Source organism: Chamaea fasciata, unplaced genomic scaffold (genome assembly GCF_029207755.1).
Source record: "Chamaea fasciata isolate MVZ Bird 193981 ecotype frontalis unplaced genomic scaffold, bChaFas1.0.hap1 SCAF_13, whole genome shotgun sequence".
NCBI lineage: Eukaryota > Metazoa > Chordata > Aves > Passeriformes > Sylviidae > Chamaea > Chamaea fasciata.
The window spans coordinates 1633606-1655992 of record NW_027094098.1 but is presented as its reverse complement, the minus strand read 5'-3'; the positions used below and the strand labels follow the sequence as shown (position 1 = coordinate 1655992).

The window sequence follows — 22387 nt, the reverse complement described above, 5'->3', positions numbered from 1 at the left end:
CCAAAAACCTGTGTTAGCTAAGACACAGATTCTTTGATAGTTCAGTTATTTTCAGAAGGTTATCAACTGTCCCTGTCAAATTCAGTCACTTGTGAGAGCGTAAATAGCAAGTGACATACCGGTCCCTCGCTAGTCAACCTGCCTCTTTCTCAGGCATCTGCAGGCTGGGAATAAATAGCTTGTGCAAAACCAGCATTTTTTATGCTTTTTAATGCCTGTTGAACTGCCCCTGCCTGAAGAACAATTTGCTACATCTCTATATTGTATCATTCTAATATTGTGAATTCCTTTTGTTTTACTCAACACACACCAGCACCCACTTAAGATCATTGCCAGACTTGGAAACTACAGATTTACCAGGTTCAACTCCCTCCATTCAGTAAATCTTAGCATGTATATGTGACTGCTGAGATTTGAGGGGGCTTTTCTGTTACACATATTGTGATAAGGATACACCCGTATTCTGTCTTGCCCTGATTTTGCAGGAGAGTTTCATTCCATGTGTATTAACTGCCACAGCTAAAGTAATGACAACGGGCCCCTTATTAATTGCTTTGACTTGCTGATTGTTGCATTGGCAACTTAGTCTAGTGCCAAGGTCCCACCTAACATGTATGGAGGGTGCTGGGTCGCAGTTATTCCCAGTGTGGAGGTGCTGGGCACAGGGCTGGATGAGTGAGGTGCCAGGTGCTGGCTCTCCCACTGGCTCTGTGGGGGCTCTGCCCCAGCAGGGCGCATGAGCTGTTACTGTTATTTTTTTGTGCAGAGCCTAGATCCAGCCCTTGTAGCAGCCTCATGGTTGGTGGTGCTCCTGGTGGCCTTTTGTTTCACCGTGGCTGTCACTTGAGTTGCGTGAGACCTCTTTTCTGTCTGCGAGGGGCTGCTTTTCTGTTGGGGAGAAAGTTATTTTGAATGGAGAAATGGGGTTTCTGTCTGCTAAGTTGCAGACAGATAGTTTTCCCTCCCGTATTCTAATTTTTGAAAGGATGTGTTGTGGCATTTGGCGTTTCTTTGGCGTAGCCCCTGGTGTAGTAGTGTTTGCGTCTGAGGGCACCAGGTTGGCTTCTTGGAAGCTGCTTTGGGAATACATCCCATGGCTGCATGGATCTTTTTGGTTTCCTCCTTCATGTGTAGAAAAGAACAGTCATAATGAGCATGTTACTTGGTGTGAGAAGATCAGGTGGAAAATGAAATACCCTTTGTGTACTGCTGTGTGTCATAAAGGCATAAGGAGGAGACATGGAAGGAGCCTGTCTCTGCTGCTTGCATATTTTATTGTTTTCACTGAGATGGAGCTGGTTGTTACACATATGGAAGCAAGAGGGGTTTTTTGAGCTCAGGAGCAAATGGTTTGTCTCAGCTGACTCTGTAGTACTGTCTCCAAATCTGCTCAGGCCTCAAACATAGCAACACTGGCTGCATGAATATTTCCTAGCTTTTGTTGCTAGTAACTAACAACTTTGTAATCCTTTGCTCCTATTTCTTAAGACAGAGGGCAAGAGGAGAGCTATAGCATGAACTTTTAAAAATGCACATACTGTATATTATTGTACAGGTCTCCAGGCATGTGCTGGAGTGGTTGTTCAAGACTTGCTCTTGTGCCTTCCTGCACTGAGGCCAGTTTGTCAGAGCAGTTTCCCTGCAGTGCTGTCTTGGTTCAGCTTGCTCCACTCCCTGCTTTACTGGAGAGGGTAAGAGGGATTCTTACTGGGTTTTGTGGGTGCTCACTTAAGCATGCCCCACGCCTGTGCAACTAGAAACATCAACTGTGTATTTCTCCTGCTCTGAGCCTATTCGCCTGTATCCATTTACTGCAGGGCCTTTCTGTATTCTGTTTTAACAGAGCTTCTGGTGCAGATCAGATTTCACAGGCTTTTCACTGTAGCTGTTGGTGTTAAAATCCACAAGATGTTGTGACAAGCAGGCAAAGCTTAGGACTTCGTGTCCTGAAAACGTTTGCAGTAACAAGCCACAACTCTGTGTCGCTTCCCAATTAAATAAAGAAGGAGCATGTGCTAATCCTGAGAACGGAATTTCTCCTGTGCCCTGTAGTCTTGGAGTATTTATTGAAGCCTGTGGTACAGGGAGTGTGTTGCAATTTGTAAGAGAAAATGTGTGTCCAACCATCAAAACTAATTGCTTTCATTTCGGTAGAATGTGCCTAATTGTGGAGTCTGGAACATTTTTTTCTAGAATCTGCCAGATTCCCCCTATAATGGAAGATGACACCTGTCTCAAATACATATTCACGGGCTGTCTGGTATCCGTCACTTGACAATGTTACTCTGTCTCTATAGCTTTAACCTGCAGTTGAGGGTGGTGGTGGCATGTCCACAAATACACTGAAATCCGTTTGTGTGTTAGGCTAAGGGTCCTGGAGGTGGCCTTGCTTCTGATCTGTCCTCCTTGGATCCACAGCTGGCATTATCTTGTGCTTTTCTTGTTGCATATTAGGTGTGTGGATTTTGCTCAGGTTGTATCATTAGCACACCTCTTTTTCCCTTGCTCTCCCTCACCCCCAGGAATCCTGTCCTGCTTTTGACTGTGTGGTTTTGTAGAATCTGCTTTCATAGTCTTCCACTTTGAGTGAGGGAAAGGCTTGTATACCTAGGCCGTTTCTTCTGTAAACATCCTAATGGTTTGGGAAACATGCACATCGTGGAGGAATTTTTATGAGCCACCTGACCTATGGAAGTTCTCTCCACAGGCTAGTGAATGAGGGGATTTTCCAGGCAGCAGAGGTGATTTGGGTTCTTTTATATCTGATTCAGTGTGTGACCTTGTCACGAGTTCACTCTGGTCTTACATCTCATAGGCTTGACATGTTGAGTCAATCATTTTTTCATTCCCTCTTGTGTCTCTCTAATCACCGTATTGTACTGGCATTTAACTGGAGTTGTAAGCTTTTGAGATCAGTATGGAATCCTGCAGTGGGAAGCTCCTGGAGCTGGGGATCCAGCTTGCCTGTGAATAAGCAGTTGGATCTGCCAGCAGTGACCTGTGACAGGGCTGGGTGTGTGGGTGCACGTGTGTGTATCCTGCAGTGAAGCTGTGATAAATGCACTGTCTCTTTGGAAGGACTGGCTTCATCTCTGTGTGCTGCAGAGACCTTCCATGTGCAGAGAAGGGTGGCTTTTGTTGTAAAATGTAACTGCCAAAAAGTACTGAAAATATTTCTCTGGACCTTTTCCTCTTCTCTCATCTCGGCTCTCCAAGCCGTGCGAATACTCTTAGTCCCTCTTCCTTTGGCACAGAAGGTTGTAAGAGATCTCCTGCCAGGGACTTCACACACTCTTCCTTTCAGCCAGTAGTAGCTTCCCATCAATGTGTTTTCTCCAGCCCTTCCCAGATAAAAAAACTACAGCCTCCTTCTTGGCAGCTCTGTCCTGCCTTTCCTCAAGAAGCAAACCATGCTGCCCAACATGTTTTAAAATAAGTTCGCTTTCCACTAGAGGAGTTGTGAAGCTGCATCTTCTTGCTCTACTTGTGTGATTCCCAGATTGCCATGTCCCTCCACCTCCCTGCTCGTATTCCAAAATCCTGTCCTCCTTTTTCCTTCAGCTTCACTTTACCCATGTGGTGGGGGCTGTATGTGTTTGCTGCTGCTGAGCTGCTGCTCTGCAATGGGATTGTCCCAGAGGACAGCTTCTGGGTGAGCTGGCTGGAGCCTGCAGCGCATGCTTAAGTGGGACTTCCTCAGTATCTCTGATTGCTTCTGGGGATGTGTGGCCCAGCAGGGTTATCTCAGGACTCAAATATTGCTGTATATTACAGAATTATCTATTCTGTGTGCTAAGGTTTGCTTGGGCTGCTGTATAAATAGGTTGTTTCACATAAAGCATCACTCCCTACCCTTCTCTAAAATGAAACTGCTTTCCTTCCTGGCCCCTGCATTTCCATTCTGGTGATGGGCTTGTAGGAATTTTCTGCCCATTGACATTAACAAATCTGTGTGATGATGTAACTCTGAAATAACCATTTTTTCCCTATACATTATAAACACCTTGTTAATCAAGTTGTTCTGTGTTGGATTAGATGTTCTCTTTACAATGCCAGGAGCTGGAGGGAATAATTGTGATTTCCTGAAATTTGTTTAAATAACTTGATCTGTGAGTGATTGACAAGACAAGTGTCAAGTCCTCTCTGGTTGATTGGCTGTGTGATCTGGTATATCAGTACTTGTGCTGCGTCACTCACAGCTGCTGGGCAGGAAAAGGTTGGATATTCCCTTCACTGGTGGCTCCAAGAGGAACCACCATGGGACAGCCGGACCTTTAGTTGTGCCCAGCCCTGATGTTGTAAAAACGGGGATACTTGAAAACTTCTGCTTGTGCATGCAAAGTGCAGTGTGTACTATGGATAAGTCTGCTTCTGTCCCTTCCATAGGGCTAAAGTTGTGTTGTAGAGGACTCATTGGCAGAGCATTCCTTAAGAAATAGCTTTGCTTTGGTCATTTTCAGTACTCAAAGCATTTTCCTGAGTGATGAGGCATCTGGAACACTCATCCTTTGAATTCGTTTCTAGGTGAGATCTTGCCTTGAGCTAGGAGAGATTTGAAGTAATCTTTGGATGCATGGGCAGGATACAGATGGCACCCTGTCTCTGTAGCTGTCAGTTCCTCTCCTCCTAATGTGTTAATGGAATAATTGAGTGCCAGTGGGGAAATCTTAGTCACAGATTATGCTATATATGCTACACATAGGTGCAGCTTCACCTTAAAACAAAGAGCGATCATTTTCTGCTGGCTGCTCTTCCTCACAGACTGTATGTTTTTTATTGTGTTTGCATTCAGCATTAGTTGTTTTTCTGTGAAGATCTGTAGAAACTGTAGATGTATCCTTATGTAACCATTTGGAAGGTATGTACCTAGTAGCCTCAGAGTGCTTCAAAGGAACACGGTAAATCAGGTGTAGGACAGATCGTGTGGTGCCACAGTTGATAGATTGTATATATGGTCAGAAGGGGATTTTGGATTAGGATATAAAATCCCTTGATCAAGCTCCTATATGAAAGTAGTAGGACTCATGCCATTAATTTGCTTTGATGCTTTTGAAGTCATCCTTTAAGTAAGCTGGTGACTAACCAAACTGCAGCTGCACTCTCAGAAATTCCCTCTGTACTCTTAGAAGTGGACTGTGGTGCTTAGAAGTGGTGCTGATGATGCGACTGAAGTGTCTTAGGGGAGATGAGCAGGCAGTGAGAGGGAAATGTCTGTACGGGTTCAGTCATGAATCAAGACGTCTCAGTGAATGCACCACAAGTTTCATTTCCAGAGTGAGACCATTTTCTATCACGGTTTTGCCATAATGTTTTGCACAGGACCCGTCACTGAGAACGAGGTGACATAAATTGTTGGTCTGAGTCCAATGAGTCCTCAGCCCAATTCCAGCAATGTCGAGGGGAACACCAGATATGTTTTACAAGCATATGAGCCAGATTATAATGCTAGGACTCCATCTGGACTGTTTTGATAAGTGGGAGCACACCAGAATGTTGCAATTTTCACTTGATGAGTCGTTTTTGTGAGCTTCAGCCTCAGAACTGTTCGTTCATGCTTTTGTGCTATCTTAGCAGCAATTGCTTTTCCATTACTTGATGCACTGTTGATGTTGGATTGCTGGAACAGGAAGGTAAAGTGTTGACTCCAGAGGTGGAAAAAATGTTGAACTGCATGCTCCCTGGGGTTAAGGAAGAAGACAAAACCACTGTTTCCTTCTCTTCGAAGAAATGGTCTGCCTAGCATTCTGTAGAAATTATGTATGTTTTTTGTGTATCTACGGTTTTGGTAGTGAGAGGGAGCTGGATTCCCTTCAGATGTGGAATTTAGTCTGTTTTCTTCCCATCTGAGTTTGTATTGGACCTTTTCAACTTAAATAATGGAAGTTTGGCTACCTGGAACTGGGTTTCATTCAAAAGGAGTACATTGCATTTTGCTGTTTTCTGCTCGGGTTGTGAGACTTAAGCGAGTAAAATATTAAATTCAGATTCAGGTTTGAAGATGCAAGATGAAAGCTCTGGCAGTCAGCAACTTTTATTTGCAAATTTCTGTTTCCATTTGACTGTAACTGGGTTGTTAATGTTCTTGTCCAGAAATGAAATTATTACAGTGGAAAATGGGGGCGGCACGCCTAAGTGGGCTGTTGTGTCATTATCCATCAATCACAGGCAACAAGGAAACAGGTATTTAACACAGGAGGACACGGAGTTATTATCCGCCCCATTCCCCTGCAAGCCACAGGGCACCTTCTAGACTCTTATTAAAGCTTTAATACCTATGGAGAGTACAAGAAACGCTGTGTGCTGCAAGATCAGAGATCAAGAGTTTTGCTGTCACTCTGCATCTGTGCAGGACCAGGAAACACATGAGGTGGAAGAGCACTGAGAGTGCTGGCAGGCAAAATCCCTTTGCACTGCTGAGGAAAGGCACCTAACCTCCTCAATCCTCTCACATAAGGGGGAGAATTTCTTCTTCCAATCATATCAGGGAACCTGTGAATGGGACAGCCACTGACAGGTCCTCAGTAGCACTGTGTGACCAGCTTCCTGAATCCTGGCTACAATTGCTCCCAGAAGAGGGTTGTGTGGGAAAATCTTGGAGCTGTTTTGTATGAGGAGACACAGGATGGGAGTGGAAAGATCTTCCTGGCTCCTGCAGAACGAAAGCTATCAGATGTAAAGGAGCATTCTGCCTGAAGGTTTATTTTGTGCTGCTGTTGCACTGTGTATGTGATGATAGCTACCAGATGTTGCATCCAACTGTCCTCCTGCATCTCCATCGCTTCAGGTCACCTATAAGTTCAGTTAGTTATGCCTTCCACAGGATGAACAAACAGCTTCTGAAGGACAGGGGTCTAAAATCAAATCTTTATCATGTAAGGAATTACATTTTTAATGAGGGTCAAAGCAATAAAGCTGTAAACATAAGATTTAAGTATTTAAAACTCTGAAACTGTCTTTAGAACAAGGGAATGAAAGTAATTTCATAGACAAGAGGGGAAATCTTAGCTTTTTGTGATGTACAGTCCATGTCTAACCAGGAAATTAGCAGTATTCAGGTGAGCTTCATCAACCAGATTTGAGCCAGCATGGCGTTTAAAGCCCAAGCAAACATTTGATGTACTTTTCCATCAAGGATCCAGGAGCAGATTTAGCAGAGAAAGTAATTTTAAGTCTTAAGAATCCCAAGATGTATTTTCATACACTTAATACCAGGTTGAGAAGTCTCACTAAGAAGCTTTCTCACTGTCCAAAGCTGTACATTAATGATATGATGACTAAGGTATTTTTACTGTTTATAGCCCTAAGTTTTTGAAAGCCTGATTGATTCTTCCCAACCTGTGATATCACTGGAGAGGAGTACTGAGGTGCTTTGGATTTTTTCCCTCTGACAAGCTGTTGTTCTGTGCCTGGTTCTTGTGGAGCTGGTGTGTCCACTGCCACTGCTGCCTTCTCTATCCATTCTGTTAACTCAGCTCATCCCTTTTTCTTCCTTCCAGTGTGTACTGGGCACATCTCTAACTGTAAAAAGTGAATTCCAGAAAGTTTCACAGATACCTCCTAATGACAGGCAAATGGTTGATCCATCAGGTTCTAAGAGGAGCAGCTGAAAGCATCTCCTCTCTGGTGCTCCAGTGCTTGCTGCAGAGAGGTGAGCAACACGCAGGGAGCTGCAGGCAGCACCCTGTGCTTGGCTGCCCTCAGTCTACACAGGCCAGTCTCTGTCCTGAGCCACCAGGTATTAAATCCCCATGGTATAGTCCCACAGGGGGTTCAAATGACAATATCTGAGCCACTCACTACTGTGCAGCTTATCTGACAGTTTGAAGAGATGTCTGTGCATGCTATTTCCCCTTCCCAATCCCTTAGGAATTCAGCCATGCTGAGGCACTTCTGACACAACAGCGAACTGTGTTCTTTTCCTTCCTCGGGTGTCAGGGTTGTCAGAGGGTCTGCTGTCCTGCACACTCACCTCTCTGGCTCTACTCTCCCAAAGACCTGAGGTCAGCTACCAGAGCCTTGAAGCCTGGAGAATCACTACTTCTGCACCTTGACAAGGCACTAAGTTCCTTTCTTCAGTAGTTTTGGGAACTGACCAGGAAGGAATGATCTGAATTTACCTCTGGACTCTGTGCAGTGCAGTTGCTTGAATGAACCTCTTAAACCTCAGTGGTCTGAAAAAGGAAGAGGTGCTGGGTCCCACACAGAGCTGTGACACCCACTGGTGTTACGTTGCACCCAAGCCAGGCTGGCAGAGAAAAATCATTTCCCTCCATAGGGCTTGGATAACTGTTCTTATGCTGTGTCAGATTTCTTGACAAATACTGACCCAAGAGGTTAAAGCAGCTGTTTTCCAAATCAGCTCCTAAGAGGAGCTCAGGAGGCAGCATCTGCTCAGACACAGAAATCTGTCCAGGTGCCAGCCTGAAGATGGGTCAGCTGCCTTGAGGTTCTGTCCAGGTGTGACCATTAAGGATATGGATATAGCTTTTGGACAGGCCACCTCAAGGTCACAGTGATGTGCTGGGAATCATCACTGGGATGACACAGGTAAGTGTTGCACTGCTGGTGGCAAATGGCGGGGCTCTTATCCTGTGAGAGGCAGTATCTGACACTGGGAATTCAGCAATATTGAGAAATCACATCTCTAAGGATAAATCCCTCTTTTCTTCAGAGGTGCTTCCTCTTCTCAGGGTTTTTGGGTTGTTTCCTTTCAGCAGAGAGACTGTCTTGCAGGGAGCTTGACTGAGCACTGGCTGCAGAGAAGGCACTGCCAGAGAAGGCTCCGAGTGCCTGAGAAATGGAGTTTGGAGGTGTGTCTGAAGGAGCCTCTGGAGCACACCCTTCCCCATTACACTTCGCGTGTTCTTAGCAAACGCGTGCTGCCGCACTAAACAGCTTGAGTTCTGTTCACTATGCAGGTGTTGGAATCGGTGTGTAATCCCATAGGTACATGCTCCAGTAGAAGAACATGTGTCATTTGTGTGTGGGGTCTTCAAATGCTTAATTAAATAGCTTGAATTGTCTAGCAATAAATGTAGCCCTTTAAGGCAGAACTTTCCAGCCTGGCTTTTTTTCCACCATGATTTTGAATTGGGATTACTCTTCGGGGTTTTGATATTTGTGCTTCAAACCTATGATTAAGGTGCTGGGTGTTTCCTCATTGTTTCCCAGCTTCCTTATGGCCATTGCTAATTGTAAAATATCCCTGAGGGAGCTGCACAGGAAGGTCCTGGACTGGATTACTTCTTTGTGCTAATGTGCTTAAGCTTTATATTGTTTAACAGTGAGATGGGATGAGATAACCTTTGAGGAAAAAGGTGGCCATGTAAAAAAAAAAAAAAAAAAGAAAATAATGAGAAATATGTCCAGGCAGTAGAGCAGAATTTTGGAGAGAGAAAGGAAGTCTCTGTGTTGGGAGAGCAGTGGGTCTGTGAAACAGCTGTTGTTCAAACGTGGTCTGTGCAGTAGCCCGTGATAAGTCAAGGAATATTGATGAGGCAGAGCCATGTGGATCCTTCCCTAGAGCCATCTATGAATAACAGTACTCAATATACTAAATATTTAAATACTCTTAAGTTTTGATAGTTTAAGTATGTTCTTCAAATAGAGGATTCAACCTGACTGATATTTTTCTGAGCTGAAGTCAGAAAGTGAGTGTTTGACTTAGAATCATTTAGGTTGGAAAACACCTTTAAGAGAAAGTCCAGCTGTTAAAGAAACTCACATGCATGGCCTCTTCCACTTACCTCGTTATATGGCCTTAACCATCCATGCTTCTCTTTAGCTGTGGAGTGGAAGCACAGCCAGTAACACCGGAGCGCAGAAGCTGTCCCTCTGTGAGCTGCTGTCCCCAGATCCTCACTGTCTGGACTCTGAAAATCTTCTTTTGACTCCGTCATGCCGTAAAGGAAAGGCTTTCGTTTTAAAATTTCCACGTTTTTTTTTTTCCGGTGATCCTATAAGCTGATCTGCAAAGGTGCCCTTTTCAGGGGAGTGAGGGAAGCTGGAGGTTGGCATTAGCCAGGCAGAGATGCATTAGGGCCTTGAGTGGCAGGTGAAAGTCCACTTGGCTTCACTGGATCAAAGAAAACTTCCAGATATGTTGAAATCTACTTAAAGGGTGAAATGCAGAAGCTATTCCTATCACCTGCTGCCCAAAGCTGGCCCTTGAGCATGTGAGGTCCTGAGCACATTGTGTGTTTTCCCCAGCTACGGCACATCGCTGTTATCCTTCCTGGAGCTGTAACTGGGAGCTTGCCTGTGCCCACCGTTTTGGTGCTCTCAGATCAGGGCAGAGAGTGCTGACAAGCAAAGCAAATGCTGTGTTTAAAAGATAAGCACTTTGAGAGTCCTTACTTGGAACTGAATTGGAGTTCAAAATTCAGGCATTAAAATGTAGAGAGCTGGCATAGTCTGAAAAGCAATTACCGTGTGTATTTGCGAAAAGGATATCAGTGGGGGGAGGTGAGCTGTAGAAAGATACTGGGACTTGCTTAAAAAGAGTATGGCTGGTATCCAGGGAATTTAGAAACCGTAGGAAGAAAACTGGAGGTGTCTTAGCAGGCTAGCTGGGGTGTCTGTGGAAATAAGGTACTTAAAGGATGCAGACTGGCACCTTCTGCTAAAGGACAAATGGCCTGGATAACCAGGCAGGAAGGGAGGCCTGAGGAGGGAGCAAGTAGATAAGGAAGCTTGTGTGGCATGGTGAATGGTCCCAGTGCTAGTGGGTAGTGGGTTTTGTATAAAAGGACTTTGAAAAAGAGGTACCAGGAGCTATTTGGGATAAAATAATCCTTATATAGCATCTTAATCTGTTACATTTAGCTACTGAATTTTTAGGACTCTGTCAGTTATCCTTCTAATGCCTCAGTTCCGTTAGTGCCAGTTTTGTTTAACGTGCCCATCAGTGGTGTGCCTGAAGCAGTGTTCTGTCAGCTCAGGAAGGATGGTGATAGCTTTGAGCTCTCACTCTCAGGCCTCCCCTGACCTTGAAGACCAGGAGCCCTGAGCATGCCATGCTGGTTAACCTTGGATCACTGTTGAAATTAATACCTTACTGCTAAATGCTTCAAGGTGATGCCACATGCTCTTCAACTCTGTAGTGTCTCTGATGCCCGGGGGCCAAATATCCTGCTCCTTGGGTGACCATTAGCACAGTGTTTATGTTGTCACTTGTCATCTCAGTGCTAGTCTTGGTAGAAATCTGTAATAATAGTACACAGCAAAGTTGTTTGGATCAATTTGGTGATGTTACAATTCCTCAGGGATCCACCACTTTTCAAACCATCCTTTTTCCCCCATCTATCCTGAATCTTCTGCCTTGGCTGTCAGCCACTTAGCAGTCGAGTGCTGGACACACTGCTGGATCAGGCCAATAAGAAGAAATCCCTGAGCTGCAACTGGTTTGAGAGCTCGAGAAAGAGGCTGAGTGCCCTGAGGAAAATCCTACCTCATGAGGAATTTGCTTGTACTTACTCTTGCTGTAGGAAATGCTGGATTGCTGCAGTACCCTGCAGCAGCCTGGATTGTTCTTGTTTCTTCAGCTCCACGTCACACTCCATTTTCTAACTGTTTCTAACTGTTCCAACTAACATACAGATGGATTGTGGTTTGTGGGCTCACAGCTTTTCTCATCTGCTTTTTGTCAGAGGTAAGCAGATGTACTGCCTGTTGCTCTGTACAGTTGAGTCCCTTGTACAGCAGCTGCTAATGAGTTTGGAGATAAAAACATCAGCATATGGAAAACAGGGGATGAGAAGCCAGTTTCTGTGGCTGAGATGATCTTGTTCTGAAATACATCCAGGTGGTCTCTTATCCTCCCAGGTGCTGGCTCTCTGCTTCCTCCCAGGTAGGTGCTGCCTCCTCAGTTCTATGAGCAGCTGGGGATAGTTAGGGAGACCTTGGGTGTTTGACCTCACCTGCCTGCCTAATTTGGAGGTGAATCCTGTCAGGGAGAGAACCCTGTGCTCTCCCTGCCAGCCCACTCAGCCTCTGCATGGTGCATGCCAGTGGAATAGGATGCCATTACATAACTTGCATTGTGTGGCAGTTGGGGGTTGTTAAATCTGCATTTCTAATCCATGCTCAAATAGGAGCAGAACCTGAAAGCATTCTGATTTGCAGTTCCAATTAGATCACCTGGCTTGTGCTGTCAGCCCCTTGGCTCCTGTGCTGTGCCATCCAGTGCGTTTGGAGGCCAGGGCTGGAATATACCCTGAGGATGGTAAGAGCTTTTTATGCTGGGAAGTGCTGTTGGAACCAGAGGCATCTACTGCATTCCCAGACTGCCTCCTGGGGTAGTGTCTGAGCATTCCCAAGGCAATAAACACTTGTCGTTATTAATTTTAAATAATTTTTAAATGACGGATGTATACTGATTTTTGAATAACCATCCTAATTATAGTAAATATGCATAAGAGGGCTGAATTAACATCATATAAACAAGGTTAGTTCTGGTATATTAATGTGACTGCTTTGCTGTGCTGTCCTTAAGCATTCTTTTGTCATAATCTTCATATGCAGTTTTTTATCTGTTTACAAATGGTATTTTGAGTTAATTTTTTATCATTTTGAACCGCATGAGTCTTCCAGCTTGGTTATTACTCAGCAAGAAGGATACCTGAACCTTTCCGTTCATGGCACAGATATTTTCTATTTAATCAGACCACAAACAATATGAGGAAATAATTAGCTGACGTGGTGTTTGGTTTGTGCATGAGCCAGATGGTTCATTTGTGGTGTAGGCACCTTCTGCTCTGCGGTTGTGGCCAAGAAGAGAAGTTTGGCCCATTAATCCTTGTGGGTTGGGGTGCTTGGTAGCTGAGCCATGGTTCTGTTCCAAAAGTGATGTGCGCTGCCCCAGGTGTGTCACCTGTAAAGGTGAGACTGACAATTGCTGTTCCGCTAAGTGAGGCACTCATGGTCTTCCTTGTGGCCAGGGATAGTGGCATCCTGGATGGATGGCTGTTGCCACCCCCCAGAAGAGCTGGAGCACATTCCTCCACAGCAGTCCATGGTGGTGTTGGTTGCTGCATCCACATCTCCGTGCGGTTTCACAGTCCCAGTTGTAGCTGCTGGAGCATGACCTGTGGGGTGAAATACTTGGAGCGCTGTCAGCTCATTGTTTGGAGGCTCCAAAGTGCAATTTCACTGAAGATTTTAGTGTTTGGATAGATTTAGTTAAAGCAGAAGCCTGGTTGGATTTGAGGGAGTGGCCATGTCCGAGAGCTCTCCTTCCACATTTTCAGTTTTCTAGGTCACTCTTGGATGCTCTAATTTTTTTTTCAGAGAAACAGCTAGCAAATCTTTGACACTGATGATTTGTATTCTGTCATCTCAGTCTTGAGAGCAAAGAGATACTTTTTTGGCAAGTTCTCCCCCTCCTCAACCCCCAGTCATCATCATTAAAAGGCTGTCAACAAGCATGAAAAATCCCAGCGTGCTAACTGTAAATGCTAATTGACAGACAAACAGCTGAAGCGGTGGCTTGTGCAGTGCCTGACCTGCATCAGGCTGTCTTCTGGTCCTGGCAGTTGCTCCATAGGTTCCCTAGGAAGTGGAATCAGAAAGCTCAGTGCTCCTGTACCTGCAGAGCAGTGCTGTTGCAAACAGGGTAAACTAGAGGTGAGCTAAACCCAACCTCAAAAGTGGGCATGATGTGTCCTAGGGTGTGGTCTGGCTGTTTTCTCACAGGTAGGCCTACCTTCCTGGTATTCTTTGATGCTTCTTTTGGGAGCAAAAAGCTTGGAAACTGCTTTAGTAAAACTAACTTTGTTGCTGTGCCCTGCTGACACAGTCTCCAAAGTGCTTTTGGGAGGATTGCATCACCTGTGGATGTCATGGCTAAAGGATTTTCTCCTTTTTCTTTCCCTCTGTAAAAAAACCTGTTCCTGTGGGTTTTGTCCCTGCTCAGTGGAGAGCTTTGAGACTTGGCTGTGCTGTGTGTGCTCTCTGCAAACAGGCTGTATGGTTTCCTGGCACAGCTCTCTAGGACCATCTCATGGTAGGGTTGCTCTGTGGATCAGTCTGCTGGCAGGAGTATTTACATACTTGGCCATAGGGCAGATTTTTAGTAGCTAAACTGGCTGGGACTGAATTGTATCGCCTAGATTAGAATTCAGTGTTGCATCTCCAATGACCTCTAAGCAAAAAATCCATGTATAACTGTGTTTGAAAGGTATCAAACAGTAGCACAAATCATCGCTCCCAGCAGTAAAATCCTGATGCTCTGTTTTGATGAATTTGGCAATTCAGAAAACAGTAGAATCTGTTCATGCCCTTGGAAATCTGGGCATTTCCATGGCTGAGAGCTTGCTGTCCTAGTACTGCAAAGCTGTGCTGCCTTTTAAACCCTTCACTGGTGAGTCAACCCTGTGTTTACTGCTAGTTATGAGGGGGAGGTTCCTGACTGGGAAGACCAGAGAGACATTTGTGTTTCACTCTGACTTAGAAAGAGCCAAGCTGCTCTGAAGTACAGGGTATTAAAAATACAGAGGAATTAACAGACATAGTGCAGGTTGGTGAAAAAGTCCAGGATAAAATGCCTGAATTTGGAAGAGATATGGTGCCAGACACAATACGTGGCATACTTTAAGCTTACCCTATTTTTTCCCCCCGGCACTGTTCCCTGAAATTTTCAGAAAATCTTTGTCATTTCACCAAGATTTGCTCAATTGAAATCTGCTTAATTGGACTGAAATTTAGAGTATTATCCAAAAATTTTTGCTCAGTAAAGGAAGATCTAGATGAAGAAGAGTAAGCAGAGATGGGCACTAGAGGAAATAAAGGTTCTGCAAATATTTGTGATGGAATCTAGTAACAAAATGGGAGAATGAGGAGTTCAAAGCCATTGAATCCTGATAATGTGTGTCCTAAGTGAAAGACTCATTTTGGAGAGTTAAATGATGATTGCAACCTTGAAAATTATTTTATCAAGAAGAAATCAGTAAGAGAGATCTTGCTGGAAAAGTGAGCAGGCAATCAGCAGGGTGTTAGGGAAATCAGGGATTAATTATGCAAGTGACACTTTCTGCAGTCTCTGAAAATGGAATTTGCTGAAGGGACCAGCACCACCAGCACAACATGCACTTAAATACCATTTTCCATAAGACCAAAAATAATCTTAAGGCTTTTTGGCAAGGTTTGTCCTCAATGGCTGGTAGAAGAATGAAGCTCTGTGATGGATTGCCCCTCCTAGAGGAGATGTTCTCTAATGAAGTTTTTTGTTTCCTGAGCTCGTAGGTAGGGCTGCCAAGGACTTCCCTGGGCTCATGAAGATGTGCACCCTGCCTTCTCCTCCTGCCTCTACTCATTGTGTCCTGAGGCACCCATGGGCATTTCTAGCCTACTCCTGGCACTGCCCATCTCTGAAGTGTGTGCTGGGATGTGGTGGGTACCCTGCTTGGGAGAGGGAGCATGTCTGTCTCAGGAGCCAGCATTTCCAGTGGTACAGTCTTGATCTTCACTTCCCTTTCTTACTTGTGTTTCCTCACATGCCTTAAAGAAGGTGCAAAGCCTCTTGTAGACAGGTGAAGTGAGCAATGCTCCCTGCTGTGAACAGACCCTGAGTGGATTCTCCAAAGATGCAGCAGTATGCTCTGGGTGCAAACATCAGCCTTCAGCGAGGTCCGGTAATGGCTCAGCTTTCTGTCAGGCAAAGGCAAATCCATGATGGAAAGCAGTGCTTGAGCAGCTGGGTGGCAGAAAGGAGCACCTCAAAGTGTTCAACATAGGCCTGGTAGGAAAGGATGGCTTCGGTTCACAAAAGGCAGGATGTGAAGAGGAGAGGTGGTGGAACCCTGCTGTGTTCTTTCGTAGGAGTTAAAGGATTGTTGTACTGCCACTCAGTGATTCCCTCCTATGAACTCTTCACTCCCACTTTGCATATTCCCTAACATCTCCCTCACGTTCTGCAGAGCAGTTTATGCATGGGTGTAGCATGACTTCTGAATAAGAACTCTGGGAACTTGTTTTCTCGTGTTCATGGTTTGCACTGGGGGTTTTTTGCATGGTGAGGCTACTGGGTCAGAGTACCTGGGAAACTTCTGACTCAGCAGAGGTCCCCAAAATAGGCTTGCGACTGTTTACAGCTCCCTGACATCTCTCTGTGCCATCAGGCAGCTGCTCTCCTGGGACTTGGGAGACCTGGGTCTGGTTCTCTTTATTGGTACCGAGTCTCAAACTGTGGTATTTGGGAATGGAATTGGCTGCGTGGTCTGGCAGTGCCTCCATTGACAGGAGATGTCTCGTGGCTGTGTGCATCTGTGACTTGGCCTGCCTGCGTCCCGCGTGCCCAGGCGTGGCCTGTTGTCCATGGCAGATGGAGCCGCCAGGACTCGCTGCTCCAGGCAGGAGCCAGGGGACTTGTACCTACGACCAATTTTATCTGCATTTCAGCAGAGCTTGTGGGTGTGTTGGCACATCTCCAAAGTATCACTTGTGGATCTGGAAGCAGTGTATCTGTGGGCAGTGGAGGCCCTCAGGTACTGCTGCTCAGGAGCTCAAGGCCAGCCTTGGCAAGGAAGGGCTGGCTGCAGAGCGGTGGCTCTGCTGGCTGCAGGGCCAGTGGCAGATTTCTGGTGTATTTCTCTGAAGAAAAGCCATGGTTTCATGACTGGCATGAAGACTAACCCAAGTATTAAAATTCTCTCACCTGAGATGATTTTTCCACATGTTCCTCCTCGAGTAGCTGCCTGGAGGCCAGCCTGATGGTGGCTGGCATGAGGGAGTCTGTCCAGCTGCCCCTTACAAGCACCTGGACTAAAGCAGGTTAAAACAGTTTCCCACTCTAGTTATTTGTCTCTGCTCTTCCTGGGAGGTGGCAGGGCCTCTCCTGCCTGGTTTCTCTGGAGCTAGTTAACACAGCCTTGTAGCCCCATGCTAGAGCACAGGCTGTTTCCCTCCCACTTCCATGGCAAAGCTCCAGCTAACTGAACTGGGAGACTTTCTCCCCCTTTCACCCTGTTTCACTTGCAAAACCTTTAGGAACCAGAGCTTTCACCCCTTTCTGTGCCTCTGAGTAACCTGCATGTGCTGGGCACGTTTGTCATTTACCCCCTTGTCTCAACAGGGAACTCTAACGATCGGTGGCAAAGAAGTGACTCTTGAATACACTCCGTGCCCAGAGTTTTGGCGCTGCAAACGTGTAAGTATGTGCTCAGAGCTGTGCTGTGCTTCCCCTGCTGGTACTTGTGGCAGTGGCAGCTCAGAGGAGTCTTAGCTATTTGCTCCGTGGCCAAAGTAAGCTCAGAGTAATTCATACCTGCCCTGAAGCTCTTGCCCTTCTAAACTGTGCTTTTGCCTACCTTGTTTTTGGTCCCACCTCTGCGTGCATGTTGCTCTGGTACAGGTAGCCAGATTTTTTATGCACAGAGCAGCCTTGTCCTCATGCAGTGGTTCCTTTTTAAAATGTGGGGAAAATAGCATGTGGATCCTTTCTCCTTAAAAACCGCAATGAGGCTGTGATTTTGCCAACTGGAATGGAACAGGCTTCGCTCTGGTTCATGTGTGTAACCACCCCTCTGCCTCACACAGGAACCTGTGGTCTAGCTGTGACTGTGTTAAGTGCAGCAGGGAAGGAAGTGTGAAAATGGTTCCAAGTCTAGGCAGCATGAGCCAAGTCCAGTACATGCTGGAAGTGGTCCATTTTTGGGAAGGAGCAGTTGCCCGAGGGTCAGTTTGTTCCTGTGCCCTCCCCAAGGAGGTTCTCCCAGTACAGGAACTTGCGGCTGCAGCAGGCTGGAGGTGATTGCTGGAGAAAGGACGGGACTGTTGTCTGTATTCCCACTGACTGCAGGCTGAGAGGTTGCAGCAAGACATGAAGGGATTGGTTCTAATTAGAGTCCCACCTTGACCATTGCCTCACCTTGGGCTGCAGAGACCCTCATCCAGCTGACTGGGTGCCCTCAGCTGCAAGCAGAGCTGTTGCTCCATGCCTCATCTCTGCTTGCAGCACTCCAGAGGTGGAGACACAAGTTTCAAGCAGTGTTTTCAAACAGCTCTCAGTGCACTGAGGTGGCTGCACTGTATGTCCCCACTGTTGCTGTGTGTAGCCATAGCCTGAAGGAGCTTTCTTATGCCCCAGGGCATCCATGAGGCTTCAGTCATAGGAAGGAATTGCTATGAAACAAAAGCAATGCATTTGCAAAGAGCTTAAGGAGGAAGTCAGGAGTTCAGAGAGCTGTGATGAAAATGGGGCAGTTGGCTCTCCCCACAGTGCTGTTGGTGGGATGACCATCCAAACCTGTACAGCTCTGCCTCTTGGTTAGCAGACACCTCACGATTAACTCTCCAAATTACATCAGTATCCACAGTTCAGCTCAGAATAAGGTCTTTGTCGCTGCTTGAGGGGTGAGTTCAGGTTAGAGAATGGCAAGGTAACTTTGGACCCTTGGAATCAACATTGTGCCTAGCAGGGAGCTTTTGATCCAGCATCACTTGGGAGGGGGAAGGAGTCCCATCTCAAGGACTAGTGCATAAATATGTGCTCAGAAGTTGTGTGAAAGCCCCGTTCCCGAGGCAAACCCAGCTGTGAGTCATATGAGCATTTACCTGCAATTCCAACAAAGGCCCCTGCTGGCATTCCCTATCACTGTAACTTTTTCATGGCTGCTACTTTCTGAAAGCATGCTGCAGAGTCTGGAATTCTGGAGCAGGTTGTACCCACTGCCTTCAAAACACAGCTTCCTCATGCTGTCCATCTTCCATTGCAGTGTAAGGTGTGTACTGTGGGCTACAGATCTTCCTGTTCCTATTGCAAGCTCCCAAGAGATGGTGAGTATATCTGGTCCCCTGAGCTTGGTCAGTTAAAAGTCTCATCTACCCTGGACAAGTAAGTTTCTCTTCTGGTTTCCCATGGCATCCCTGTTAGTGGACTAGCTGAGCACTGTGTGGGAGGATTGTTAGTTTTGCTTCACTTAGACTCTTTTTGCCTGTCCACACTAAAAATGTTACATGCAAAGGGTCACTGTCAGGTTCTCTGCTCCTGTGAGGCTTGCTGGAGAAGTGTCTTACTGCCCACAACCTTTCCCTGCTTTTGTCTGATATTGTCCTTTCATCCAGGGAGTTATAGCTGTGTGTTCTCTGGGACTGTGAGCTGGTACTGCTTGCTGTAGGTGAGATGGCTTCCCCTCGACCCACCTTCTTTGGGAGATGCAGCTGCACAGTTTTAGTGTCACTCAGAGATTCTCAAATTTGCATCACTTTTGAGATTCTGGGGTTAGGATCACAGAATCGTGGGATCATTAAGGTTGGAAAAAAATCTCTGAAATCAAGTCCAACCATTAACCCATCACTGCCAAGCCCACCAGTAACCTATGTCTCTAAGCACCACGCCTGCATGTTTTTTTAACACTTCCAGAGATGGTAATTCTACCACTTCCCAGGGCAGCCTGTTCCAATGCTTGACCACCCTTTTGGTCAAGAATTTTTCCCTAATATTTAACCTAAACTTCCCCCAGGGCAGCTTGAGACTATCTGCGTTTGTCCTATCACTTGTTCTTGGGAGGGGGGATTAGAAGTGAATCCAGGATTGGAATTGCTGAACTCACCTTGCTGGCTGTAAAAAATGCATGAGAGGAATTCTCCAGGAGCTGCTTCTCACCCCACCAGCACCTCTTGATTTCTGAGCTGGGATGGCACAACTGCCAAAACACACTTCCTTGAGGAACTGATTTCTTTGGGATGTTAGCTGTGCCCACCTTCACCATCCCTGGGTGCAGCACCAGGGGCTGCAGGGCTACAAGTGAGTCCTCCACCTTCCTCTGGCACTGCCTGTGAATTCCATCCTCAACTTTAAGCCTCAACTCTGTATCTTTGAGCAGACTTCTATGTGTTGCCCCAGGCAGAAGGGCAGTACATCAACTGCTGAGGCACAGATCTCTGTTTACTGAAGCACTGTCCTGTAGTTGTGCTTTCTGTGCTCTGTGGTTCTTCCATCAGTGCTGTGAAGGCAAAATTGACACAGCTGGCCCGATGCAGCTGTGGGTTGTAATGAAACTGCCCAGGAGCAAATTAAACAGAGCCTTTAAACTGCTGTGAAGACAGATTGTGGTGTGTGCTTCTTACTGACCTGCTTTTCTTGGGAAAGGGTGCAATAAGGTAACCTCTCTATGACTGGGTGAAACAAAGCAACTCTCTAGGCATTTACAGTGGTTATTACAGCTTTGTATGAGTTGTGGCGTGCTTTGTGACTGATGGGTGTGAAATGGACTTAAGTGTGCCTCTCTTACAGGGAGCAGAGCAGGCCCAGAGTCCAGAGGTGCTGCTGAGGGAGAGGACACGTCGGCTGAGCAAGAATTCAGTAAGAGAGTTGCCCTCCCCGTCTCTAGGGTTGTGCTCATGTCTGTGATTTGCACAGGCAATTTTCACAACTGCAGGTGCAAACTGATTTCATGTGCAAATTTTACATGAGGCTCTGTAGCCAAAACTCTGCTCTCTACAAACAGCAGACAAATGAGGACAAGCCTGTCTAAGGTGAGCTGTGCTGGCAGCCAAGCAAGGCACTGTGCAGCTTTCCCAACAGTTGTATGCAAAATTGTTGTGTGTTCTGCCATGCTGCCCACTGCCTAAACAAAATGAGAGCAGGGACTTGCTCTCAAGGACATTAAAGAGGGAAGCTTCACTGTGCCACGTCTTACACCCTCATTTGCTTCTCTCTGTGGGAAGAGGCTTCAGCAGCAGGTGCCAGGCTGGTGGTATCTGCCTTTGCAGCCTCACAGATTTGTCTTCCCTTTCCAGCAGTGTTAGAAGCTGAAGTAAGGATCTCTTTTGCAGTGAGGCCAGGACATTCAGAGGCCTTCAAGCACAGAAACTTGTTGGGATTTATGTTCTCTGAATGGCATGGCTAGACTGGGGGGGCAGGGTGCTCCCACATTGTTTCTGCCTCAACCATGGTCAGTAGGCACCTGATAAAACCTGTGACTGTATTATGGATGTGTTTCACTCAGTAGTGTCAGCAGGGTCTGAACCCAGTTTTCCTCTAGCATATAAACAGGTTGACAGTTACTAGCTGATATTGCTTGGCTCTGGATTATCAGGAGTACATCGTGGATAGTAAGGATATCACTGCTATATAGATTGTTCTGGACATGGAAGGAACGTGTCTAAATCCATCCCTGACTCTTGTTTGTTCAGGCAAGAGCCAATCCTGAAAGGAGGCCAAAAAGCCTCTTGTCTCCGACTAGAAAAGTCGTGTAAAGCAGCTCAACACAAAACAAGGCAATGGAGGGATGACAGTACCTGAACAAACCTTGTGTCTGCCAAGTGTTAAGACAGTGGATATGCAACATGCAAACGGGTTGGCCTTTTATAAGGAGCACTGCTGCAAGGGCCAGAAAATAGGAGGAAAAAAAAACCAAACACCTGCCGAAACATTCTTATGTGAAACCAGTTTATTTCTCCTCTCTAATAGCAGAGACAAAGCTTGAAACACCTGAGCAAGAATTGTCAGGTCAACCAGGATCTCCAGAGCAGCCTCTCCAGCCCTCAGTTCCTGCTCCACAGCAGGAATGTCAGCCTCAGGAACAGGAGCCAAGGAAGAGAGATGAAGGGAGAGAGCGTCGGCCTTCACAGGAGAAGAGAAGGGACATGGATCGGCACCAGGAGCCATCCTCACAGAGGGAAGCAGAGGAAGCCACGCCACCAGATGGTGGAGGAAGCAGAAGTGAGTGACACAAAGACCAGTTTTGGATTCCTCTTGCTTGCACTCCGTGAGGCAGTCTGCAGAAAGGGCAGCATTTCACTAAAACCTCTGGAGGCTATTTCTATGTTCTGCAAATCCATGGCATAGAGTAATGGAGGGCGGTCCAGCTCCAAAGATGCTGACAAATTGCCTTTAGGAAAATTAATTCAGGCTGAACTGGCTTTAGGGGGGTGCAGTTAACTTAGCACAGCTTCAAAAGTCTTTTGGGCCAGCAGTTACCCTGGGCTGAGCTCTGAGAAGGCTGCTTTCTACTCTGTTTTCTGGGAAGGAAAGGTTAGCAGCTGGAGCATCTTGCAAAGTGGAGAGAAAAAAGCAATGGCTTTGAGACTCGACTGCAAGAAGCTTTGAGTGCTTTGAGTGAGTTTAGTCACAGTCAACTTGGTTCTAAATTACCTTTTTTTTCACCACGTTTTCTTCCCGGGCCACCTCCCTGGTTGTGTCTCTCAGCAATTATGCTGAAGCGAATCACTCGGTTCACTCCCCCAGAGGTGATTGTGGGGCTCTTGGCGCCGTACGTGCGTCTGTCCACGTCCAGCGTGCGCATCATGAAGAACAAGGCTGGGCGGATGGGGCAGACCTATGGCTTCATCGAGCTGGAATCTCATGCTGTAAGTAGGTTCCTGCTTCCACGTGCTCTCTCTCTTGGCATCTGATACCTGATACAGAGAAACCACAGAAATAGAAGAA

At 46.3% G+C, this 22387-nt stretch overlaps 1 protein-coding gene across 3 annotated transcripts in view; it reads left to right on the top strand.

Moving 5' to 3' along the window:
• Window positions 1-22387, top strand: part of RBM6 (RNA binding motif protein 6) — a 58376-nt gene that overhangs the window by 24876 nt on the left and 11113 nt on the right. For all 3 annotated transcript variants that reach the window (XM_066195190.1, XM_066195192.1, XM_066195191.1), the window contains exons 7-11: window positions 17069-17143; window positions 18711-18771; window positions 20231-20299; window positions 21410-21661; window positions 22148-22308. In XM_066195190.1, coding sequence (XP_066051287.1) covers window positions 17069-17143; window positions 18711-18771; window positions 20231-20299; window positions 21410-21661; window positions 22148-22308 — 618 coding nt within the window. The remainder of the gene's footprint in view (window positions 1-17068; window positions 17144-18710; window positions 18772-20230; window positions 20300-21409; window positions 21662-22147; window positions 22309-22387) is intronic.